Here is a 26,802-nt window from a genome sequence, read left to right on the forward strand (position 1 = left end):
TGCCTTGAGTATCAGACACTTGGGGTCAAATGTAAAGTCATATGTCAACTTCTAATTCTCTTAACAGCAAATCGAGTTGCTTGCTGGCTGCTTTGAGTATACAAAGTACCTCATTTTTCTGAGCTGAAGATTGCCTGTATCTGAAGTTCTTTCTTCAGATCCCCCAGCTGCTGTCACCTGGGTGCTCTGCTCCTGTTTGTTGGAATACAACATGCCTACCCAAAACAAGTCAGTCTGTGTCTCCTTGGGGTTTTTGGTTTTGTTTTTTTTTTTTTTTTTTACTGTTCTATCCAGTAAACTGTGTTTGTCTGTGGTAACCTCCCACAGGAGGAGTAAGAATTCCCTCATTGACCATCATTTTCCCTCAGCCAGGAGCAGTTTCTCTTAACAGGTGGAGTAGAGGAATCTTTAATTGAATCTATTCAAGCTGAGAAAGCCCTAAAATATTTATTTCTCTTTCTGTGCAAGTGATCTAATGTTCCAACTTATATAAAAGGCAACATCCTCTTCTAGGGGGATGAAGGGGGACGGACGGACAAGTCATTCAAAGAACATTTAGATACTTCTGAATTACGTGGTTGGAGTTGTCTGCTGGGACTGTGTTTTGGGAACATGCTCTCTAGAAAAGGCTGGGAGTTTGGATGCATGGCTGCCTATAGCATTTTTGTGCTGGCGTCCCTGTGAGGCTTTTAGATTTTGCTCTTTGATGTGCCTGTTTTGAGACTCTGAATTCTATTCTGGGGTTGGAGATGCCTGTGTTCTTTGGGTATGGAACACAGGTTTTTTCATATTGCCCACTTCCATGAGATAAAATGGGAACTGAGCCTTTAATTTTTATTGTACTTAAGCTAGGGGGAAAGGATGTTGATTTAATGCAAAGTAAGTGGCAACATGAGTACTTAATTAGCAGCTGTCCATATGTTTTCATTAAGCCTGTGATCCCTGTAATCAACAAAAAGTGGTAAGTGGTTTTGTAACTTCAGTATAGGCAGTGGTTAAAGTCCCTGCCAGGAACAGGAATTATTCTGGAGGTACTGGTCCTTGTTGACACCCATGGTAGGTGCTTAAAACTTGATGCTTTAGGTATTCTGTAAGCAATTGGTTCCTTATCAGTCTGAGTGTTTATTCATTATTTGTATACACAGATTTGTGATAAATATCTAAACCCACAATGAAGTGAGCAATTTGCTAGCTATGTAGTGTCTTCCAAAGTTTTGTCACTAGTCTCTTTTGTGTTTCTCAGTGGTTTCCAGTGCCAGTAGGGCAGGTAACTTTTAAAGCACTTCTTGTTGTCTTTGATTTTGAATCTAACATTGGAAAGCCTTTTGCTGTTAGGTAGGTTCATGAGTCCTCTCTCAAGATCTGGAGGGCAAGATCTGTCTGGTTCTCAGCAATCCCTTCCCAAGCCAGTTTTCAGCTTTCTTGCCTTCTCAGTTGATTCTGTGAAAGCATCTGTTTTAGGCAGAAGGTGGTGTTAGCAACATTTCTATAGGGATCAAAGTCTACAGCCAAGACTTATGCCCAAAGTTACGGAAGCTTCTCTTTGGTAAAGACCAATAGCATAAAGTTTAACAGATACACTTCCCATACATTTAGAGAAGACTGTGGGACCTAATACTGGAAAAATCAGTGCTGCATGTTGTATTGGGAAAGTGCACAGTACAGACATACTGGTGCTCCCTGTTCTGATTAGGAGAATTTTAAATAAAGATGAGCCAACCACTGCAAGTGGATTTGAGAGGCATTTGGCACTAAGTAGTGATGTTGTGGGTCAGCATTCTAACATTTATTGAGTGGCTGTCAAAGCACAGAGAAAATGCTAACAATCAAAAGTTATATGTAGCTGATCTTAAACTTCTCTTGTAGCATGCTTTTCTGTGATGCCTACGGTGCTGTTACTGAACTCATGCATTTTAGGATTAGTGCATAAACAGTGCCAATATATTACTTTGACCTGTTCGATGATGTTTGCAAGCTGCTGAAAACCTCTTTGTGATCTGTATGTGGTTCATGCAGTATTTCTTGGCCCCTTTTGTGCTGCGTACTTGTGTAAGATACAGCTTGGCTGTGCAGCTGAAGCAGATTGAGAAGATTATCTTCCAGCTTCTGGTGTCCACGTTGCCAGATTCTGTTCTTAGCTTTGTGTTGTAAGCAGTGGATGCAAAGGTCAGCAAGACCAAAACTTTTATCCGGAGTTGTGATGCCCTCTTTCTCTAGCCACCATCTATTTCTAGAGATGCCTGAATTGACCAAGTATCTTCTCCATTCACTTAGGATTTTCTGTCTCTGACTCTTCCGCTGTGTTCTGAGCAGTGTGGGGCAAGTCACTAATGTGAGTCAGGCTGTAGTTCAGGAACTAGGGATTGTTTTTTTTCAGGGGCTTGCTCTCAGAGCAGTATTTAACTCAGATAATTTTCTAGAAATAACCCTTTTTTTAAATTTCTTCCTTTTAAAGTTGGCTGCATAAAAGAGAGGGGCTCTTGTGGTCTTGTTCTGGGTCATAGGGTTGCCACTACTGCTCAGCAGTCAGAGTGTTCATCCAAAGACTGTCGTCCTTCTGAAAGAGGTGCTAGATTAGGCCTGTTTGCAGGACTTTTCGAATACCAGCAAAGTGAGCAAGGTCTTGGTTTTAGCAGAAGGCAGAAGGGTTGCAGGTTAGAACCATCCCTGCTTGTCCATATTGTCTCCAGGCTGGGAAAATGGGATAAAGGTACCATTGAGCAGAGTCGGACAGCACTTACCAGAGGATACAGTCACACGATACAGCAATAACATAGGTCGTGCCGCATTCTGCTGGAACTAGCATGCCCGCACAGCTACAGCTGACCTGCAGTGGGCCCACAGCACTAGCTAGTTGTCAGCTCTTTTGAACAAACACAGCCTTCTCTAAAATGCAGAAGGATGGGAAATAAGGGATGCTGTCAGCCACTCTACCCTTTGAATGCCTCAGAGAGGCAGCAAACTGAGCCAAGGAAGTCTTTGGGCATAACAAAGTCAGACTGGTTTTGCCACGTCCATTTTGAAGTAACTGCCTGAGGTAGGAGCAGTCATACCTTATGTATAAACTTAATGCTGGATTTTTAGTTTTTAAATTTTGCCAGATAACAAATTTTATTTAATTTTATGCATTCAACTTCAGACTAATGCGTGCTCAAGTTTAGCATTCTCTGCTTAAATTGGGATTAGCTATCTAACGTCTGTGATCTCAATTCTTAGCCATTTGGGCAAGTACAATACAGTTTTTGTAATCAAGGTCAGAGTTGGTCAGATGTAAAAAGTTGATTCTTCCCACAAATTCTTGCAACTTCTTGCATAGTTCTGAAAATGCACAGTGATTATAAAAAAACAATTTTGATTTAAGAAAAAAGCTTACTAGGTATTTGTAGTATATCAAAGTAGTTTTGCTGTGATTTGGAATCTGTGTTTCTGAGTGATACTCTATTTCAAAAAGAAATTTAAAGTTTCTTGTTTAATCACTAATAATCCAGGATTACAGAACATCCTGCTTTTTCTTTTTTTTTTTTTTTTTTTTTTTTTAATAGTAACAGGTCTGCTTTAATTAGAAAGGCTCTAATACAGATTAAGGCATTAGGCAAACTGGAATCCTCCCATCTCTCAGTGAAGTTATGAGAGTGCTGGGAAAACCATTTAGATAATCAAAATTACAGAATGTTTCATTAAGGCATGCATAGTCAGTCATAGCAGGATAAATGCTCAAACCCCAAAATCATGAACTTCTGAGACCTAGCAGATTATTTTCTTTCCCAAAATAGTCTATGATCTAGGTAGCAGATCCTGCAAATCTTCACCTGAATAGACCTGGTGAGGCTAATGATGTGAATAAAAGTTTGAAAGATGAGGGCCTACACAAGCAATCCACAAACAAGAGATATCAAGGCTGTATTATACCATACAGAATCAGTCAGATTCATTTCTCTTTGCTGACAGTTAAGATTAAAACCAGTAGGTATTCTGTGCAGCACTGGTCAAAGTGGTGATCTCATTGGAGACAGCCTGGGAAAGAGTTGAAATAAACCCTAAGGAATGAAAAGTAGGAAGATGTGATTTGCTTTTTTTGTGATTACTTTCTTGAAAAAAAAGTAATGATAGTAGTAATGCCCCATTCATCTGTGAGAAGACAAACCAACCGTATGAAAAGTGGATGAAGAAAAATCATTCAATGTACTTTCTGTCCAATGTGATAAAATATTAATGGATAAAAAGGATTGGGTTTTTTGCTTAATGCAGAATCCTAGTTTTCAAATCTCATTTGATCGTGTAAATCCAAAAAGCTTTTCTCCTCAGTAGCCCAAATTTTACAATTTTACTATGGCCATTTAGTCAACCAGGCCTTTAATTCAGATCTGTTTTGTTCCAGGGAATGTTTTAATTTCTGCGAAAGTGAGAGTTTCAAGACTGAAGAAATCAAAATGCTATTGCACACTATAATTGATTTTTGTGTGTGTGCATACAATTAGCTTAAGGTATTAATATAAAAAGTAGGTAGCTGCATCTAATGATTTTTTGGGAGTAATCTGAACCATCTGCCTCTAGATATTAAGGAGTTCACTCTTTAATCCAGATTATGGCTGACAAACTGGTTTTGGCATTCACGTTTCACTAGCATTGTGCCCTTGAAGAGCTGATGTGGCTGTAGAAACTCTCTTGCTTACAATTGTTGGTTTTGAAAACATTTTTGGTTTGGCTTTCTTGTAGTTGTTTGCTTATAGCTCCTTTTTTCTTGAGAAGATGGCCTTTCTAATGAAAAGTATGTTGAGCAACCAGGTAAAGAATTTGGGACTTGGAGGTGGAGGGGAAGAAAACAAAGAAGAAAGCACTCCTTCTGATCCAGCAGCAGCTGCAGGAATGACCAGAGAGGAGTATGAGGAATATCAAAAGCAAATGGTTGAGGAGAAGTGAGTACCTGTTCCCTTATTATCAGTATGGGGCTGATGCTTGGTATCTTTGTGCAGCTAAAAATAACCCAAGAAAAAGCCAAGCATTCAGCTCTCTTCCTTTTTTTTTTTTTTTTTTTTTTTTTTTAAGCAGACGAATCTTTGCTAAAGAGACTTCCAAAATAAAAGTTCACCAACTGGAAATGATAAAATATTACATTCTCCCTTTCCCTCTCTCATCCGGCAACTCTCTCCTAACACTTTCCTGCTATCTCCACACCATGATATGCTGGATTCATTCCTAGTTGATGTTACTTTAGCTATCAAATTTTTCCATAGGTGCAAAGCTGCTTGTAGTGCAGGAGTTAATTCTAAAATGTGTATGATTTGTTCTCCTAGAACTCTATGTGGAGTACACTTTCAATACATAATCTTTTTTTTGTCCACATTTATTATGGCAGACATGAAAAAGTAATGAGTGCTATGTTCAATGGATGATATTTACCTAGAGGAAAGGTTTAAGATGGTTATTTTTGTAGTTGCATTTTCAGTTATTTCTTCTAAAATCCACTAAATAAAGCAGAACTTTTCAACTGATTAAATCTCAATTTTTTGTCTGTAATTAGAATTGTTATCACTTTCTGTGTTTAAATACCAAAACAGAAGTAAAATAAAGGACTTAACATGTAGGAGTTCAAATCATGCATAATTATAAATAAAACGATTGACTTTTAAATCTCAAATGCATCTGTTCCTCTAATGGTCAATTACATAATGGTTGTGTAAATCCTTCATGTAAGATGATTATAGGTGAAAGGTTAATGACTGATGGAATTTGAGGTATCCAGGTCTGTATTTAGCAGCAGCCATTTCTATCATAAAACCTCAAATAGGTATCATTTGGTTTGGAATAAAATACAGAATGTTTTGTTATGCATTTGGTCAAGGGATATTTAAAAGACAACCACCTGCTGGCAGGAGGATGCTTTATTGAGACTGAGAAGCAAAATGGGATTCCTGGGATAGGGAAAATGCTTGGAAAAAGAATTATTTCTATAAAGTTTTCAAGTGTGGCATGTGTCTGTTACATGCTGAACTGTATTGAAGAATTGGTGCGGGAGTACTTCTGAAAGTACAGTTTGGAACTATAATAGGAAAATTTGAAGTACTTTCAAAGAGAAAAAATTAGCTCAGGACAGTGCACACTGGTGTGGTTATGTAAATGTGTGTCAGAAATCTTTGTCACGGGCAGAGCATCTGTTTCAGGGCTCTCTGGATTTTACCCAGTTTTCAGCTGTACAAGAGTGGAGATCAGAGAAGCTGAAGTGCCTTGCTGGAGTCATACTCCGGCAGAGTTTGGCCTTTGATGCATGACCATCCTGGCTTTGGGTTCTTCTCAGGTTTTGGGTTTGTTTGGTTTTTGTGTGTGATTAAACACACAAAAATGCACAGACTGCCGTTTCTCAGAAAAACATGTAATATGCCGGAACAAACAGGTGGCTTGTGCTGGCAGTCTCTGGCATGGTCACATAGAATTTGCTTCCAGCATCACAAGAGTTTAAGCAAGAGGGGACCACCAGTTTTTGCTGTACATCCCAGGCTCTTGACTGTCCCGCAACTATTCCTATACCTGTCTCTTGTTCCTACAAAGCTTCATGTTCCAGGGAATAATTAGATCCTCCAGAACAACAAGATGTAAGATTAGGCCAGACACTATGGCCTAGGCGATGGTGAGTGAGTTTTGCCAGGTCTTCCCATGATGCCAGGACAAGTGAAAAGCTCAAATCTGAGTGAGCAGAAAATCCCCTCCTGCCCCTCAGCTTCATAGGACACCTAAAGGGATGTGTAGTAATGCTGTGTGCGCTGCCCTGTGGTAACACATCCCAATACCCGTACTATGGCTGCTAACAGCTCTTCCGGAGGAGTGGGCAACAGAAGAGGATGGTTGAGAGAGAGGGAAAATATGCCAGAAGGGCTCAGAAAATCTTTCCAATCTTCCCATCAATGACTGGCTGAAAGAAGTTTAAGATGGCTTCCAGTTAATATGAACTTTTTGGTTTTGTTCTTGGGTTTGGTTGGTTGGTTTGTTTTTAGAGAGAGAGAGAAACCCAAAAACTCATTTGTGGAAGCAGAGGAAAAATATTTAATCTTGCAAGTACCTTTATGTGACAAAATACCTATACTGGAACAAAATCAATTTTGCCATAGAACTCCCATGACAATATTTCTGGGGAAAAAAAAAGGGGGGTGGGGGTGGTGAATACTATCAAATGTTACCAAAAATCTTTGAGGAGACATATTTTGCAAATAAATACAAAAGTAATCTAACCAAAAGTCATGCTGAACAGTTCTTAAATCTAATGAAAGCATTTTGTAAAATCACAGACAAAAGAAGTACTTTTCCACACAGGGAAGCTTTGGAATTCCTTGCCGTAGGATGTTCTGAAACAATAAATGGAGGCAGAAAAGACCAGGAAAATTCATAGATGACAGAGGCCATCCAGGGCTATTAAAGACAACGATGTAGAGCCAACTTCCAGCTCCAGTACCCTACACCACTGATTTTTGGAAGCTGGGCAGTTTTGATACAGGATGATTATCCTCTCCTTAAATTCTTTAAGTATCCACTACTGTCTACTGTTGGAGATGGGACTCTAGGATAGGTAAACTTTTGGTCTGACCCAGAAAGACCATTCTGCCATTGTGTGTGTATGTTGTTATACTATGAAAATGTCATGTTTGTAGAAGAGGAGCGTTGGCAGGCAGCTGCGTCTCTGTAAGTGCCACAGTGGAATAAGCAAGGAATAAGCATAACTTTTCTGTTCCGCTTATTGTAATTGTTCATTGTTACAGTGAGCAGTAACAGCTAGTACAGGTACAAACTCCTGACAAGTAGTCTTGGCTTATCCTTCATTCTTCACAGGACTCTAGGGAACTGTCCTGAGAACAAGCTTGGGGTACAGGAAGTCTGGACCCTTAGCATCACTTTATTGATATCACTCCTTTTGTGCCTTTGGACAAGTTAGATAACTTTGGGAATATCTCCTGCATGTAGCTTTTTGCAGCCAAGTGACTGGTTCAGTGTAAAAAACTGTATTTTATTAGTATCTTGAAGAAACATTTTTTCTGATTTCCAGGATGGAAAGAGATGCAGCATTTGCACAGAAAAAAGCAGAACGAGCCTGTCTGAGGGTTCATCTGAGAGAAAAGTACAGACTCCCTAAGGTAAGCTTGTCTTTCATGATCTCATCTAGTTCAGTGGCCAATTTTAAAACAAACTGACTACCAACGCAGAGGTCTGAAAATGGCAAATTGCCTTCATTAGTGGGATCCCACTGCAGCTCAGTACAGAAATGGAAGAGGGCAGAGCCATGGTTTTCCCTAGTGACTGCTTCTTTTAAACCCTTTTTTCTCTGTTCAGTAAATGAATCTAATGGAAAGATCCTTGTAATCCCTGTCTATACTGTCAGATCTGAAACAGGTGACTAGGCAAGTTGAGCATCTGGTCTGATTGTGTCTCATAGTTAGTACACGTTCTCAGCAACATGCAACAGTTGAAAAAAAAAAAAAGCTCTAAGCAAATAAGCGAAGTCCGCGAAAACTCCTCTACAAGCTGTATGTTTGAGTTCTGCTAAAATTCTGAAGGCTCATTTTTACTATCTTCTTCCAAGAAGTACAAGCAAACTGTCCACTCTTTTTTCTTTAATGCTCCTGACACTGTCAAATATTCCCAGGAAAGCTAAAATATAGACAACAGAAGCTTCAAGCAACAGAGAAATCTGGGTGTTTGTTAAAAGCAGGCAGCAGCTGCAATAGCTTCTGGATCATGACAGAAAACAAATTTCACATTTAGGTTGATAGTATTTTCCTGATCTAAAAACACTTGGATACAAACAAGGATAGCTTTCTACTGTATTTAAAGTGTTTTCCTGGTTTAGAGGAAAGACTTGCTCCTCTGTTGTTTTCTGATTGTCTTCCACATTTTCAGGGATTTAACTGCAGAAGTCTTGTTTATCAAAGGTTTATCAAGTACAGGCTTTAGCACTAAGCCTATACTAAACATCCACAGATCTTGCCTATTTAAAAAAAAAAAAAAAAGTTACAAAAATTTTGAAACTTGAATATTCTGGATATTATTTCCTGTCACAAGATGGTGATGCTTCTATAATGAAGAAAGGTGGTATCTCTTCCAGGAATGTGGGCTGGTGTTGAAGTGAGCTAAGGGAGCGAGAGCCAGAAAAGGATTCTGCAAAAGAATCAGGGAAGATTAGCCCATAGCAGAAACATTAAGTGAATTCTTTTCATTCATTTTAACTGCAGGACTGCTATGAAGGTCCCTAGATAGGTTTCCCTATGACAGTCTCTTTTATGAATTTTCTCAGCTAAGTGTTCTTGGAGGAGGTTGTTAGTGTAAAGTAACCACTGGCTCTGGTGTATTTACCCAAGAATTCTGAAGGATTTCAAATTATGAATTGCCACACTTACTGAGGCATGTATTCTATCATTTAACCTCAGAAGATGGGAAATGTGAAGACATTTTCAAAAAAAGCCTCCAAGAGATAGATATACAGGGAACAACAACAAATAGGTAACTGACTTCTGTAAGGGAAATGAAGGAAAACTGCCTAAGATAGCTAGCAGATATATGGGCAAAAATTATACAATGTGAAGAAGAGAAATAAGACTTTTTGCCAGACAGCCCAGCCTTTCAAATCTATTAGCATGCTCTGAAGGGATAACTAATTGTAAGGGTGTAAATGATAAGTTTTATTTAAAAAAAAAAAAGTTGGACAAATTCTTTCCCCAAAGACTCGTTAAAGAAAACAAACTGTGGTAGGGTGTGAAGGAAGGTCCATTAGGTATTGAATATTATTTTCCATTCATTTTGAAGAAGTGACTGAAGACTTGTTTGTGCAAATTAGTGTCGGGGCCTTTACTACTATGCATTTAGGGGCTCCCTAAAATTTGAGATTCAGCTCTGGGCCACAGAATTGAAAGGCTTTGTGTCTGTCCATGACCTTCTGGCACTTGGTTGTGGTGGGTGGGTGCCGCCCACTTGTGCTTTTCAGTTTTGTCCAGAGTGGGTTGCACTGTTAGCTCCAACACAAAGTAACTTGGGGTTCTGTGTGTGGAAAAGTTGTTATTGTGTTATTTTGTAAGCTTCTTCCACGGCAGGAGAGAGGTAATTATGGGACAGCGTAGTCTGTGTAGGGGTTTGGATCGTGCATCTGCTCTGAACTACTACTACTGTGAAGATGTTAACATTTTTAAAGATTTTGTTTATATCTGACAAAGAAGCATTCAGTGGTTCTTAGCAGTTTGAGAGCTTGTTTATATTACGAGTACTCGCTTGTCAGCTCTGAGTCATTACCGTTTGTTTTCTGATCAGTACTTTCCAGTGCTTTTCTGATTAATTAAAATGGAGGAAAGTAAAGAATCCATCTCGTCTAAATTTAGCTGCTAAAAAACTTAGTACTTAACCCAAGCAAGTCATTTAGGGACTCTGTCACCAATGGAAAGAGACCAGCACTTCTAGCCTCATCTATCCAAACTTTCCAGTAAGTGTTTAAGGTGGAGTTGTGTCACCTTCCAGTGGCACTTGCCTCCCTCTCAGAGGGAGCCCAGGTTGCTACCTTAGACCCGACAGCTGAAGTCAAGTGAGACATATTCCACCCCTAAGACCCTGGTTCTTCCCATGCTGTAGCTGGAATTAGCAGAACAACCTGATCTTTGATTCCGTGCTCACAAACTTGAGCTTGAATCTGAACTTAGTGTGGCCGTGGAGGGCCCTGATTTCTGGATAGGGTCCCCAGTCATTGTCAGCTGGATGCCCTCAAGTGGAGAAATGTAGGAAAGATATGCAGGAAGCTGCTGGTGAGGAACAAAAGAACAGGAGAGATCAGAGTGTGATCTCAGACGGGGATTTTGGTGGCCTTGCAACTTTTGACCTGGTTCAGCAGCTGCTGTAGAGCCCTACACCAATGAAATGAATGTACCAGAAGGCATTAAAGTCTCCTGGAGATTAAGAAACTGCAGGTTGGAGGGTTGTCTTTGCTAGAATCAATGCTGTATTGAGCAGAGTTATACATAATTTCCAGAGATCGTGTAATATGGTTCAGACTCTTCTGAGAAGAGAGTAGCATCTTTGTTTCTTGGACTTACTGAATTGTTCTACTATGTATGTGCATAACATTTATTGACTTCATGTTCTGATCTCTCATGTTTCTTATGTTTAGCCTAATACACTATGTTACTCTGCACCATCGGCACCATGACACAGGTTCTCTGGTCACTGTTGTTGACTTGGTAGATTTACCGGGAAAGGGGGATAGTTTTAAGAGCTGCTTCCTTCCACCCTGACACAGACAAGTAGACCATGTGTTCCCATAGCCTATGATACGAATGAGAGCCTTCCCTCTGCTAAAGCCTGGGTTGCATCCATCCCTGAAATTGAGTCTGTACATAGACAGTGAAACAAAGCTTATTTCTGGAAAGTATTTGGAGTCTCAGGTTTGCATGGGCTCCTTATTCATAGATTGTTAAAAGGTCATGTGAGTTCTCCCAGGAATAACTAATCTTAGAACGCTGGTGGTTTATATGCTATTAAACTGCTCTTAGCCTGATCACTCCTTCATTGCTTATAAAAGGTTTCTAAAGAGATTTATTTTTCCAGCTTCAATAAGATGTCCTTCACATACAGTTATGTCAAATACAACTTCAGTGACTTGCTGAAAATTTATCATTTCAGCAAATGCCTCCTGAAAATAATGGCTGTTATCTGGAGTTCTCCGGTTGCTTTTCCCTTTGCAGACAATGTTATAACCATCTGATCTGTGCTCTCCCTGTGATTTTCATTCTGTCTCCTGCAGTCAGCAGAGCTCAGGGCTTGCTGGTTCATTGGTCACATGAAGATATGGACTTCTTTGTGTTTTGGTGGCCTTTTTCATATCACCCAGCTTCCAAATAGGATGAACTGAGATACACTTAACTAAAGGCCTGGGTCCCTGCTCTGTGGCGCAGAACTGCAAAGGTATTCAGGTGCTGGACTCCAAGGGATTTCAAGGAAATTAAGAGCCTATATGCCCCTGTGAGTGTGAGCCCAGGTAGACAGAAGTCTGATTATTATATCAGTGCAATTAAAATATTCTAGTAGTATATGGCTCGCATTTCCCAGACCCTTCTACCCTGGGACGATGGCCCTACTCAAGGTTGAGAACTATCCATGCCACTTTTTAGTCTATATTAATTAAGCAGCAGTAATGAAATTAACTGTCAACAGGGAGTTCAACACATTCAAAATATGCTCAGCTAACAAATTAATAATGCCTCAGGGTACCTCATTCATAATTGCTTAGGGTTACTGTCACAGGGATTACCTAACAGCAGGGAACCAAGAGTCAACCTGAGGCCTGCAGGCACCTACCTTGTTAGGACCCAACTCAAAGAAAAGTTGAGGGAAAAGTCTCCCAGGAGCTGTCAAGTCTTGTGATTTTAGCTTTGTAAAAGCACAAGCATCGTGAAGAGATTGTCCGAGTCTGAAACACCTATCACATCTTCCAGCACCTACAAGAGGAATGTGTTATCCTGAACTGAGGAAGAAAAATGCAAGGTTGCACAGCTGCACAGATAGGCCCTGTCATCTGAAGGCTGCTGTTACCCTGATTCAGGCTATGTCCTTCACTGGCCGTCAATTACCTGAAAACTTTCTGCAGTTTTTATCTGCTCAGCATTCACCTGAATACTGGTTCTAATTGGATGAAATAAGTTGTGCTATAAAAGCCATTCTATGGCCCAAAGTTACCAATGGGGTAGTTGAAGATGAGGAAAAGAGCTTTGCAAACATTTCTTTTTATTTTACTATTTTACAGGGTTTAAAAGGAGCCACTTTTTCTCATGGATTTTTTTGGGGAAGTTATTCGTAATATTTTTAATGAAAAGTTTATAACAGGTCTGTTAAAAAAAAAAAAAAACCCACCACTTTGTAAAGGTGTTCTTTTCTGGAAACAAAAATTTCCAATGGTGACTGTAAAAAAACAAAACCAAAACAAAACAAAAAAAACCCACAAAACAAAAAAACCCCACACCACAAAACCCCCACCAAACAAACAAATAAACCCCCCCCACTATTATTATAAAATAGTTGGAGATTTTTTTATATTGTCAAAATTTTGATGTGGTAAAATATCACACTGAAACAGGTTTTTGTATGTAAAATTTCTATAAAACCTAGCTAGCAATACTAGACCTCCTCACACAAATGATTTGTCCTTGCCTTTTTGAACTGAGTGAGAAGGATTCAACCTGGGCAAAGGTATTAAAGATACCAAAGATACTTTGCATCCTTTCTTATCCTTGATCTGGAAGGAATTTGAGAAAATGAGTGGAACTGTTGGTCAAGATTTCTTAGCGATTTGGTTTCTGTCACTTTGTGTTTGCTGTCCAAACTTACCTCATTAAATTCTGTCTGTGTTTTAGTGGAACTTAGGTCAATGGCATTCAGTTCAAAAGTATTTCCTTCACATTAAGATGATCTATCTTGTTTTCTTGTACCTAATTTGCATTTTAGATGAACCAAAATATATTATGCTGTTGAGGTGGTGTTTTGAGACTGGGACCAAGAGCAGACCACTGCTCAAATTCATCAAGCCTTGGTCTGAAAACGAGATTTATCAGGTTTCCTGTCCTAGCTCTCTAGAGGCTCACCCACAGATACCAAATTCAAGAGTCTGCCAATAAATGGGGCTTTCCCAGCAGACTATTGAAACATATTCCCACTATCTTCAAGGACTGATCTTCGACTTTATAGCCAGCTCTACACACGTCATCTCTGCTACCTTCTCCCACAGTGCTGAACCTTTTCAGATAGCTCCTCCAGTTATCACTTTTTCTTCTCCTCAGAGTAAATTAATAAATTAATAGGGGGTTCATTCAATCGCTTTTCTCCACATCCAGATCTGTGGGTACACTTACGTTGTTTGGCTGTCTGTGAGCAGTGACCTTAATGGTTCCACTTGTTCCCTTTCCTGTCAGGGCCTTTCGGTGGTGCTTCTGGCCCTAGGTTAGCACAATCCCTCCAGCTTGACAGGAGGAACCAGACGTGAAGTGTTCCTTGTGGAGGATGCATTTTAAGAAGGTCTACCATTTGCCAGTGAAGGGGGTTTTGTACAGTTTCCTCAGTGCTCTGTGAATCTAGTGCTAAATCTAAACTCCTAAATGAGGCAGTGCTGGGACATACTCTCTAGTGCTGGAGTGCCTATCTAGTGCTATCGTTAAACTACCCGACAGCCCCCAACACAGTTTTGGTCTGAGCCAGCTAGCCCCTTAGATTCCATTACCTGGCATGACTTGGGAGCAAAGGCAAATATGACTGAGGAATTTAAAACCCTGTATTAGGACCTGCAAGCAATGGAATTGAATGTTTATGCATTTTCTGTGGCAAGCACAACTAAATACCAAAACATTTGCAACCATCTCTGCTGAACTGTTTAAAGAATTTCCCACTGAAACATCAGAAATGCCAGAAGGAAAGGACCAAGCAGTCAAGTAATTACAAATTAACAAAGTCACCTAGGCTCAGAAAGTGATTATATAATGTAAACACATATTGTAAATCCTGTATTTTTTTTTTCCTACAGTGTTAGTTTGATGCTGTTTCTAACACTGAGCCGTCAAAGGCCCTCTAGTGCCATATTCATGAAATTGCACCACTCTTAATCGTTTGCTTGAACGCTAAAGGCAAGTTACAATTTAGACGAAAAGTGAATCAACCGTATGACTTCTTAGATAAAATTATACCATCTGTATTTAACCAGTTGGGCAGGCCTTATTCATAATCAGGGATGAAAAATGTATTTTTCTCTAATTTTGAAAACATGTTTTTTGCAACCAAAACCTAGCTAACTGACTTTCCAAGAAAGAGAAGTGCTGTCTTAAAAAAGTATGGCAGAATGTTTTGAGGCAGGTACTGGGCAGGGGGGAAGCAAGGGAAAAAATGCTGTGGAGAAACCTCAGTTAAGCTACCTCTACTTGCCCTCCCAATGTATAAGTGTTGAACAAAGCTTTCGTAAGCAAATTTGAAGTGAATACAGTTCTATATAACACCTCATTTCAGATCAACAAACTCTCTGTAAGGACTTTTGACTTTTAAAATTATCTGAAGGCACAATTTGTCATCTTCAGAAGTGAAGGCATGTTGCTACACCTATAGCTTTTCATTCGAATGGCCCCTTTGAATGGAAGTATCATTAGCTCCTGAGTCTTTTGCAGATGGTTATCAAGGTCACACACTCACTTGAACTTTGATCTCTTTTTCACTCCCTAGAGGTGTTGCTATTACGGCTGCAGGTCCCTCTATAGAAATGTGTGTGTCTGCACTGTGTAGTCTAACGTTTCCAGGCATTATCAGACCTGCAAACTGCACAGATCTGCAATGCATCCTGCTCGTCTGGGATGAATTGAAGGTGCTGAGACCTTTCAGTCCAACAGTGCGGTCCCCGGTGAACCAGACAGACTGTGTGTTGCCTGCGCACAGCACGAGGCCTGTGCCATCACAGGGCCTGGTGTAAGCGCAGGATCTGCTCCGTGTGCGTAAGGCTGACATTTGTTCCTGCAGCAGATGTGTTAGGAAAATGTTGGCACTTGCAGCTATAGCCTGGCATCAAAAAGACTAGAGAAATGCACCACGGCTTCAGATTCACGCCAGACAGAACATCCATCTGGAAGAGAAAGGGATATGCCTGGAGAAACACAGATATATGTTAGTGCATGACCAGTGTCATATATAAGAAGAAGCAAGGGCAGATTATCCACTATGCTCTTCTGTATTCATCAGTTGCAATATACGATTTGTTCTGGGCTGTGGGTGCTCAGCACAGTGACAAGAAAGAGGAAAACATATCCTGCGGGCGAGTTTAATTACAGAAAGATTAATTATGCAAAAAAATGAAGTACAAGATTTTAAGTGGTTGATTGGATTGTAGGCCTAAATCTCTAAACACCAGCATTTTAATTAGCAGCTGAGTAGTAAAATATTATTAGGCTTTGTTTTCCTTTTGGAGACATATGCTGAGCCAGCTACTGAACAGCAGTTGCCCACGGCCTCACCACACTCCATGAGGCCCCAGCTTTAAATCCCGAGACGGGCTAGTTTCAAAGGCTTCAGGACACTTATGTGCCCAGCTGTCAACTAAAAGTCAGTGGAGCTGGGTGTCTCTCTCTGATTTTGAGTCTCCCATCTGTGGTGCTTTTTTCAGTTCTGAGGTGGTGTTCGGGTCTCCACAGTCACCCTTGGCTGACCTCCAATGAGCACACTGCCGCTGCATAGCACCCAAGAGCATGCAATGGTGATCTGCTCCATCTTCAGCAGGGTCTTGACTTTGGTATACACTGAGTGCTCTTTGGGGCCACATTTCAGTAATAACAGTAGAAGGCTTGCCTCCAAGGTAGGACAGGAGCTCTAAGCCAGCAAAGAAGATATTAAGGATGTACTTAGCTTTGCTGATTTGTGGCAGTTGCAAGTAAATGTTGCAGGATATGCTTTTCTGTGTTTGTGTCTACCTATATAGCATTTCTTGGTTGAAGATCTGCTTTCTTTTCATCAGCCCTTATGAAAACACATATCAGGAAGAAAATGAAATTATTACGTGCATGCTATATGTCCCTGAAAAAAAATTCAACTCTATGATACAACATTATGGCAGCAAAATGCTCTCAGACCTGTGATAATGCATTAATTACTTTGAAAAATGAAAGTCATTTCAGGTAGCTTAGTATGGGATAGAACCCCTGAATATTACCAGTATCAATCACTAGCACACATTGTAAATGAAAGCATGAAATTCAGGACTAAGCAGGGCCCCCTTTTCAGTGCAAAATCTAAAGCTCCATGCTATCTGGGCCAGATTTATAAGAGAAAGCAGTCCCTTAATGAACCTAATCCTATTAACAGAATTGTCAACTTAGGTTTGTCATCAGAAGGATGTTTTTAGCCATGAGACATTTGATCTATGGGCAACTTTTTAATTTTCAGAGTATTCAATGCATCACCTGCATACAAAACATTTTTTTAATTATATAAATACATAAATAAATATTTTAATTAAAAAAAAACACACCAAACTCTTCTATTCACTTACTGCCTTTTTCCTGAGCTGGGATCCAGTAATCAATTAACTTCTGCAAGGTCTAAACACAGGAGCTTGATGTGATCGTGCCTGTGATGCAGGAGAGGAACATCCAACCACAGGCTCGTCCAACCTGTCCAAAGACCTCATCTGCAGCATGGCAACCTCTCCCCATGGGCCTCACCACCCCTCTCACATCACTGATCTGCACATATATCCACCATGTCACCTCAAATAACACTACTCTCTGTCAAGAGTCTTGTTGCATCAGTGCCGTTCTTCTGTCCGAGTGTTCAGGGTTATGTGTTGTGATACATGAATTTCTAGCGCCTCAGGAAGGGACTATGTCATCTGCTCCAAGCAGGTGGATCTCTTTCCCTAGTCAAAGCACTTCTGTGGGCACTGCTCTACAAGATTCTCAGTCACTGAACAGCAGGATGTTTTTTCCTTCACTGATATTTAGAGGGAAAGAGTATTCAGATGCAATCAGGTGTCTTTTCAATAACAAGTGCTGCTAAAGACATTAAAAAGGAAAGCTTCTGGCTATGAAAGGGACATGTAGTCATGTAACCTCAAACAGCTCTTGCTCTATTGTACTGTGATGGGAATATTGTTAAGACTTGATTTAATGAATAGTGCCATTCCAGAATTAAAGGATTTTTTACTCGTATGCAGCCATTACATAACCTCTAGCTGTGCCGGGGTAGGGGGGTATGCATATTGACCAGGCAGAAAAAGAAACTTGTCTCAGCAGCAGCTCATCAGTGCATACAGGCTTTGGATAAGTATCTGAAAACAAGTATTTGGTAAGCTTGAAGAATTCTTTTGCTGATCTAAATGTTTTAACAGGCCAGAGTGAAACAGCTGTGGATCCACTGTGTTAAAATGGAGTCACCATGTGGATGTCACGAGGCAGCGGGACCAGGAGTGGTCCCCGAGAAGGTCCAGGCTGGGGCAATGGGGGACCCCAGCACAAGCGGTGCCCTCACCCACAGGCACAGTCCTGCAGGCTCTGAACGCAGTGGGAAGAGCCGGGGCTAGCAGCAGGGTCCAGCGACAGCCCAGGGATTGTCAAGGAGGGCAAAGCATGGTCCGTCATGGAAAACCAATCAATAAGCCAGGCTCAGCAGGGGACCACCTTGGCACGGGCACAGCTGTGATGTAGCTGAGGGCAGGACTGGGGGCCTGGCATGAGCTGAAATGGGCTGCTGGGCCCCGGGGGCAAGGGGGTTCTCACTGGAGCCAGTTTGGGCAATGACGTGATGGTGCCTACAAGGCCCTGACAGCTGAGGTGTCAAGCAGCCTCCGCACACCTTCCCTGTGCTCCAAAGTGTAACCCCTGTGTAGGGATGGCACAAGAGGGTGTTTGTAGGGGAGAAGGCTGGTGGTTCCAACCTGTAGCTCCGCGTACCCACTTGTAAGGTACCTGCAGCCCTTGGATGGCATGGGTCAATATGGGGCTGCTGTATCGCGTACCAAAAATCCCACTTGCAGGTCAAGACAAGATGAACTCTGATTTTGTATGTAACTGGTGCATTATAGGTGGTGAATCACAGGATCGGGTCTGGATTCACCTACCTAAGGATCTCTGCACATAGGCCTAGGTGAATTTTATGACAGGGTAAGTTAGATGTAAGGAAAGCACTACATCACACAGTGATGCTGGAAAACAGTTTGGCCCCCCTGTGGATTAGTCTGTGAGCTTTGATCTCTTTCATTTACAATCAGACTTCATATAAACAGATGTTTAGACTGTTTTCTGCTTACACCTGTGTATCATGTACGTATAAAGAACTCTGTATTATACTGCACCTGTAACAAAATGGATCTGAGTCTGACTATGTCAGGTGCATTATCAGGCTCAAAGAATATTACCAGGCACTAGGACTCTATCGCCTATGCTGTTGAATTGTCAGAATAGTGTCTGACCCAGTTTTGGCCTTGGCACTCTCCCAAGCAGTTCCCAGGGCCAGTTTGGGAGTTAGGACAGGCATTCCCAATAGGCAGTTAGATAGGACCACCCTGTTTGGTAAGGCAAGAGAGTTCAATAGCATCGCAGTGGGTTGTTCCAGGCCAGCTGGCCTTGGGGCAAGAGACCAGTGCCAGGCATATTTAATTTACTAGAATAGATGTTGCTTCTGTGTTCTCAGAGATCCTGAAAGGGCGGCTGAACACTTGCAGAGACCTGGAGACTATGGAGATTAAAGTCATCAGGAGAGAGGCCATCCAGTCCAGTGCAAGCTTGCCAGGGTCCAGAGGGGCTTTCTGTATGAATTTGTTAGAGCCCACAGCCTCAGCTGTCCTGTCCATGAGGTCTGCCTCTTTTGGGTGCTCTCTGTAGTCCAAGCTGAATGTATTCTGATGCAGGGTACTGCCTCTGTCACTGTCAGAGCCATGTCTGGCCTTGGGCAAGTAACAGTACCCATGTGCATGCATGCTGGGACAGTAGGGATCTGCACACCCTGCTCACACTCTGTAAGCTGCTGTCTGAAACTAACAGACACGATGCATTTCCAGCACCACATTTCTGATCCTGACTTTCAGAATTGAGTACTTGGAGCTGCAGGCTCACCGTGTATTTGGACACTTGCAGCATTAGCCTGACTTTAAGAACATACTGTGGGAAAATCTTCTGGTCTCTCCTTGTGAGAAAACAAGCTTTAACTTATTTCCACCAGACTTAAAATAACCCAACAGGTAAAATCAGAAACTTAATCCTACATTTCCATTTAAAATCAAAGTAACAGAACTAGATCTGTCAAATTTTAGAAGAAAGCGAAGAGGCCATACACATCTTGTTCTTCTTGGCTTGTTGTTGAGCAACCCTACCCTGTTGAAGCTCATACTAGGTCTATTCAAGGGCAGGCTAAATGCCAAGTGGGTAGAAGCAGGTGACTTGTGCAGAATTGTACTGCTTTAGACTACATCTGAATATGTTCTTCTTTGGTCAGAGAACACTCTGAACCCCCGAACTGTGTTGTGCATCACATCTCAGACTTCAGTAGGACAGGGTCTTTGGTGCAAGAACGTGCCAAACAATTGCTCACATTGCCAAAGTGGCCTTTGTGTGCTCTGTATGGGCATCTCTCCACATAACATACAGTAGTGTGCAGTGATGATGTCTTAAATTATAAATAGTTCTAAAGAAAAGAACATGTGTGATTGTCTGCTTAGGGGAACTTTTTCAGTAATTAACCCAGTATCCTTTTTTATCATCGTCTAGTGCTACTTGGGAGAATTTCAAAAGGACTAACTCCTCTGATAGCCAGCACCTGCTCATTAAAAGCTTAACATTTTTTTTCCTGCTACACAATCAATAAAGAATACTCCTGCCAATTGTGATATTGTTTCTAGCTCACACAGATCTGATAGCAGCAACCTTGCCCAAAGGGGTCAAGAGATGTCCTCACCCATTTTAGCCACATAGTAGTAACAATCATGATACACCTCTCCATATTTTCATGAGAGATATGGGGAGAAATCAGGTTAAAGGGAAGTACAGTTATTGCAAATATAAAGCTCTTCAAATACATATAACAGTAAATAGTGGCTATACAGTCGAACACCCTGTCTGTCCTTGCTAGGGCCTGAAACTACACAAACATTGCTCATATATGTCCTTCCATTCATTCTTGCATTCATTCATTCATGCAAACCCAAGACCCCTCTCACTCTCAAAAACACCTCCTGCTGACAGCATTGCTGCTTATTCATATCAGGCCTTTGCTGCTGTCATGCTTCATTTTGGAGATGTAATGAGGCATTAATGCTTATCTTTGATGTGTGAACTGTGTCAAAATACCCTGTTCTTCTGAGCTCTGGATCCATCAGAATCCACCATAAAATGTGAACAAAATCACCATTGTTTGAAAAATTGACATAGCCCCACTCATAGAACGTTTCAGCGGGCAGGCAGGAAGCGAGTATGTGTAGTGCTCACTGCATCTCAGCCCTTTTAATTGCTTAACCAGTTCCTTCTCCTGTCTCCTTTTGCTTTCTCAGACTTACACCCAACCTCCATCCTCTCTTTTGTTGTCTAAGTCCTCCTATTACCCCACTTACCAACAGTGCAACACTGCTCTGGTTACGTGCCAGGCAGCCCCTGCTCCTCACTATAACTCAGAGATGCCAACCAAAGACCTAGATACAGTTTAGACATGGTTTGGGGAAGATGGGGACATTTTTGGCAGTAATTCTTTCCTGAGTTTAATGCATCTTTCTTCAGGAAGGCTTCAGTTTAGTGCCGATACCTAAAAATACCCACCAACAAATGAATAGGGGAATGGTAGCCACACGGTTTATCTAAAGCTATTGCTTCATTGACCAAATCGCACAACAGATGACAGCCTGGGCAGTATATTGCAGCATGTCTTTAGTGGATACAAATAACTTGTAGTAGATTTCCTGCAGTATCAGCATATTACCACAGTTAACACATATGGCAAAGATTTCTAAAATGGCAAGTGACACTGAGGGCTTCAGTTCTGACACTGCTGAAACCCTTCAAAGAGGTATAACTGACGTTGTCTGAAAAATCTTAGCACTTACATGGGGGCTGAATGAGTCCCTGAATTCACAAGTTACACCTAAAAAATTTGACTGGAAAACCTGTGCATATGTTTCAGTTCTCCCTAGAACAAACTAACAGACAAACAAAAAAGAGACTCATCAGTAGATCCTGAGATAGCAGAAATACTCCCATGCATTATTTTTAATTTTCTGCTTTTTGTATCAGAGCGAATTGGATGAGAATCAAATACAGATGGCTGGAGATGATGTGGGTTTGCCAGAAGACCTTCAGAAGATGGTGGCAGAAGATCAGGTGGAGGAAGAAGACAAGGACTCTATCCTGGGACAGCTGCAGAACATCCAGAATATGGACATGGATGCGATCAAAGAAAAGGCACAAGCCACCTTCACCGAAATGAAACAGGCAGCTGAGCAGAAATGTTCTGTGATGTAGAACAGACACCACTATCCAACGGTTGTGAATTCAGCCTTGTCTCACAGGGGCTGTAGAGTGAGGGCAGGCAGAGGAATGCACTTAGCTCTATAGCATTAAATGTAAATATAGGAGAGAGAGGGAGAGAGAGAGAGAGACTTTAAAACCCTGAGGGGGGTGTGTGTCTCAAAATTTATGTGCTGTGACTTTAGTGCAAAGTTAGAACTGATCCTCATTTTTTTTTTAACATAACATTTTTCCCCATGGAAAAAAAAATGGCTGTAAAAAAAATAATATTGGGGAAAAAATGTGCCTTTTTCCATTTTCTCAAAGTGATTAAAATGCTATTGTGTATTTTTTAGCAAAATTGTGCTTCTGATGCATAACACATAGGTAACCACTCATTCAATACTGCTTTCAGAAATAAATACATATCTTTCTAATAAAAACATGTCTGTTTCAAACATTTTGAAACAAAACCAGTATTCAAATGTTGATATTTTCTGCAAAAACTTAAAAAAAAAAAAAAAAAAAAAAGGTTTTGACCATCTCTGTATTAAATATAGCAAAAAGCAAAAAGTGAAGCATATAACTCTACAGCTTGGGACAAAAAATGTCATCATATATAGAACTGAGTGGAGACTTGTAGGAAAGCAAGGCTTGGTAGCTATCAACAAACCATGGTCAGTCAGCAATGCAGACTTCTCCAGGCTGCTTTAATTTCACAGCCTCTCCATCTTCAATGCAGTTCAAACGTCAAGTGAGAGCAGTGGCCCTCTGCTTGGCTGCTACATGTGCCAAATTCTGGGGCTTGCGGTACCAGCAACTAACTTGTATAGGCTAAAAGGCACTCACCACATTTATTCTAGGAGTTACCTCCATACAAGGCTAAACATAAATCTGGCCCACCTGGAAGATTACGACAGGGCAGGGCACCTAAACCCTGAGAAAAACCATGGGTTTCACTAGTGCTAAATCTGACTGAGTCTGTGGGACAGGCAGAGTCTGTCAATGGTTTTAGTTTCAGGACCAAGCAAGATTTTCTTTGCTGTTATTCAGAGTTTTTTTCTGGGGAAAACCTAAGTGGGTGCTGGCCTGATTGCCTCCTACTCCCCAACAAGCAGAGCGGATGGTGGCTAACAGCTGGAGGAGCGCGGCCCCGTACAGAGCAGCTGGCCGGTTGAGGGATGGCTACTTGCAGCAGCCTGCGGTGCTGCCAGGACCGCCAGCCCAGGAGGCCCAAGCAGCCTGCGCAGGCAATGATGGGGCCAGCAAAGGTCATCTCCACCAGCCCTGTGGAGCAGGGTCCTGTGGTTGAGGCAGGTGGGAGCATCAGTCTGTCTCTGCACTTGCATAGCCACAGCAGTTATCATGCATGATAACCCACACAAGAGCTGTACAGCCCTTGCACAAGGATGATGTATACAATGCTACTCCTGAGGGGCTCAGACATTCTATAAAATGAAGGACTTTGTACATTCTCCAAGAGCTAGCCTGTGAATGAAATTTGCAAATGAATAGATGTAGCACCTTCCTACAGGTTTATAAGTCTCTCTTTCTCTGTCTCCAGCCAATCAAGTAAAAGCATTCATTTTAAATGAATAAATGCACTAAGTATGGATTGTCTCTTTTCTTTCTCTCTTTCCCCTCCTTCCTTCCTTCTTGCCTTCTTGCCTTTCTTCCCACCTCCCTCCTGCCTTCCTTTTCTCTTTCTGTCTTTTCACTCTTTTGTCTTTTTCTCTCTCCTCCCCTCTCCTGTCTTCTTTTCTCTCACTCTTTCTTCCTTTATCCTGGCCTCAGGTATTGGTCTGTGAAGTGCAGAAGGTACAATTACAATGCACTCCAGATGTGAAATCCACTCTGTACTGAGGCCCCTTTGCCTGGGTTGGGTCATGTCGTCCAGCCCCACAGAATGGTGGTGGCTCTGCCAAGCCCCGGTGAGTTACGGTGCCTTGAGAGAAGCTGGGGGATCCAATGAACTGGCTTTCTGTAAGGTCCCATCTCCAACAGGGAGGATCTGCTGGGGGTTGCAGAAAACAGCTGGGTGACCCCAATATTAGGCACAGGGAAAACACCTGCCTTTGTATCTGGCGACATAAACCGTGTCTTGTAAACACCTTGATTGCCTCTATTAGCCATTCCCTGGGCGCACTCACCATGAGACAACTTAGTCATCCTATCTGGCAGTCCCAGCTAACACCTCATGCTGCTGCAGGCCCAGATGGAGCAAGGCTGGCTGCTGCTGAGGGTCTGCATGGCTGCACCAGGCCTGGTTGCCAACAGCTTCAGAGCAATTCCCCAGCGAAGTGCAATACTGCTGTGGAGACGCAATAGCATGCGCTTGGTAAAACTGTGCCAGGTAGACCACCGTGCCTGAGCAGTGCAGAGCATCTTCCCACACTTTCCTGGGATGGTCCCTCTCCCTGCAGAGGGGGACAACAGTCACCCACAGCTACCCAGTTGCAGTGCCAAGGTGCAGACAGACACGCAAAATCTTAGGGATTTGAGCCTGTGCCCCTGCAGTGTTCTACCAGTCACTTGGGAAAGGAGGACAAATTCTCCTTTTTGGCCACCTCTGCAGTGAGGCAGAGAGGAGGGTGAGGGAGGGAGGTTCACCTCTCTCCCGCTCCAGCAGGCTGCTGGGTGCCAAGACTGCCAGGGAGGGTCACCCCACCACCTTCCACTGCAGCACTGGCCCAGACCCTGTGACGTGGGAAAAGGCCGGAGAAAATTAGCTACTTTTAAAAAGCCCATTATCACCCATGAGCAGAGCAGTATCCTCTTCCATGGCTGCACAAGGACAGAGAGGGCAGCGTGTGGCTTTATGTGTTCATCATATATGGATCAGATTTTATTAATCTGGGCAAATACATTTATTTGTGTATCTTTTATCTATTTGTTGCCTAATGTACTGGTGAGCACACAGGCAAACACTGTCTAAAAACACTTCTCCTACATATATGTTAATTGTTGTTGTTTGTTACGACATTTCTGGGTGGCAGGAGTGCAGATCCAAAGCATATAATTACTGGAATCTTTGTGTGTCTTTTAAGCATATGACTTTGTTTCTACCCTCATTTTGTGTGTGGGACTGTTGGCTGCTGAGCCAATGGGGGAAGAACTGTACATCTCCAGCTCCTTTCTAGCAAGAAGTCACTTGAAGGGAGTTGCCTCCAGGCTTCTGCGGAATCAGTATCATGAAAAATACTGGCCCAGGTCTGTAAAACATCCAGATCACTTATATCACTTTGGTGCATTGAGGAGAGCTGTGGGCAAAACCCTGTTCGGGGCTGTCAGCAAGAGACAAGAGGGAGGTAGTTTCTAGTTTCCCTGAACAAAACCAGTTTGGTAACAGGAGAAGGAAGCTGAGATTCCCTCCTACAAATACAGCAAGATATAAAACCGAACTGGTGCCTATATTTTGCTTGCCAGGGCATGAATTTCTCTCACATGACTGTGTGGGGCCAGTTCTGCCGCCTTCCCCTGTCCAGTAGTTCGTTGGCTGGGTGCCTTACCCTGTGGCTGCCCGGCTCCCTGTGCTGCTGCACCGAGGCTTGGTCCTGGCCCTGGCTCTGAGGTGCGTCCTCAGCACTAGGATGGGAAGGGCACTGGAGGAAGGGCGACTAGGAAAGAGGTAGGGACATGTGTCAGTGTTGGTTGACGTGTCAGTGTTGGTTGACAAAAGCGGACCTCTTGCTTCCTCCACTTGCTGTTTACTTGGAGGGGAGGACAGGAGATGCATCATGACTTTCTGGATGTTTAGCTTATTTAAAAAATCAGATGAAAAGTGAAAATACAATAAACTTTTAGGGCAAACCCATTGCAGGTCACTCCAGCCCCTTTATTCCTGCTGCCCACATGAGGAGCTGGGTGAGGCACTGGTGCAGTCTGTGAGGAGAGACCAGATCATTCCTAGAGGAGTGTGTCCATTTCAACAACCACTTGCCTTTTTCCCATGGTGTTGCTAATAGAAGCGTGTGCCTCTCCTGCTCTGGAAGGGAGAAGCAAGGGGAAGGCTGCCTTCTGCATGGGCCTGGGGGGGTCTGTTTCTGCTTTGCTTTTCAGCAGAAAAATCCTCCAGACAAGAAAGCATGAAAGCCAGAAAGGTTAGATGGCAAGAAAGGTTAGAATGCACCTTCAGAAGCTACAGAAAACATCCGATCTCTTTGTCTTGCTCTAGTTTTTAACATAAACAAATTTATTGTTTTTCAATATAGCTCCTCCCTGCGCCAGGCTGCCGTGATGCCCACTGCCAGCAAGGGCCTGGCAGACCCAGGTGTCCGAGACGGCTCTGTGCCATGTTGAGCCACTGTATCAGCCATGGCAAAGGGCAACCAACCCTCGATGGCTGCTTTAACTCTTTTTGCCAGAAAGACTTCTTTCTTCTACAGGTCTGGTGACCAAAGAAATTTTTATTTTCTCAATGACCCCTCACCCCACCTGTTGCCCACGGGCCCTGGGCCTCCAGTTAAGCTCAGGACTGGGCCTTCAGTGGCTGCCTGAACTGTGCAGTAACTGTGCCTGTATCCAGCTCGGCCACAGCCATGTCTGTGCCTGCCACGGCGCAGACCCTGACCTGCAAACTGACTTTCCAGCTGGGCCTGGGACCTGCCTGGTGATCGCTGGGCCCGATCCTGACCTGTGGATGAACTTCGCAGCTTAGCCTTGGACCTGCCTCCCCGCCACAGTCCTGCTTGGCCATCTGGACCCTCCTGTACACACAGCCACCATCCCGCGTCTGTCCCTGTGCCTGCCTGGGGCAGCATGGGGCTCAGCCGGCTGCCCTGCCGCCTGCGTACCGCACACAGTCCCGTCCCTTCGGGAGCTGCCGGCTGCAGCTCCA

The 26,802-nt window shown here is 42.5% G+C and overlaps 1 protein-coding gene across 1 annotated transcript; it reads left to right on the forward strand.

Annotated features, from left to right (window-relative positions):
- The first annotated feature begins 4,586 nt into the window (after positions 1–4,586).
- CPLX4 (complexin 4) lies at positions 4,587–23,578 on the forward strand. Its single transcript, XM_009925398.2, has 3 exons — positions 4,587–4,916; positions 8,033–8,120; positions 21,753–23,578. The coding sequence occupies exons 1-3, from the start codon at positions 4,750–4,752 to the stop codon at positions 21,978–21,980; spliced, it is 483 nt and encodes a 160-aa protein (XP_009923700.1). The 5' UTR covers positions 4,587–4,749; the 3' UTR covers positions 21,981–23,578.
- Positions 23,579–26,802: the final 3,224 nt, after the last annotated feature.

This window comes from Haliaeetus albicilla, chromosome W (assembly GCF_947461875.1).
Source record: "Haliaeetus albicilla chromosome W, bHalAlb1.1, whole genome shotgun sequence".
NCBI classification, from domain to species: domain Eukaryota; kingdom Metazoa; phylum Chordata; class Aves; order Accipitriformes; family Accipitridae; genus Haliaeetus; species Haliaeetus albicilla.

Bases quoted from the DNA above. Each gene is read 5' to 3' on its own strand.
- CPLX4 (XM_009925398.2), top strand. From the start codon at position 4,750: ATGGCCTTTCTAATGAAAAGTATGTTGAGCAACCAGGTAAAGAATTTG. The intron at 4,917-8,032 runs GTGAGTACCTGT...TCTGATTTCCAG, and splicing joins AAGCAAATGGTTGAGGAGAA to GATGGAAAGAGATGCAGCAT. The intron at 8,121-21,752 runs GTAAGCTTGTCT...TTTTTGTATCAG, and splicing joins AAAAGTACAGACTCCCTAAG to AGCGAATTGGATGAGAATCA.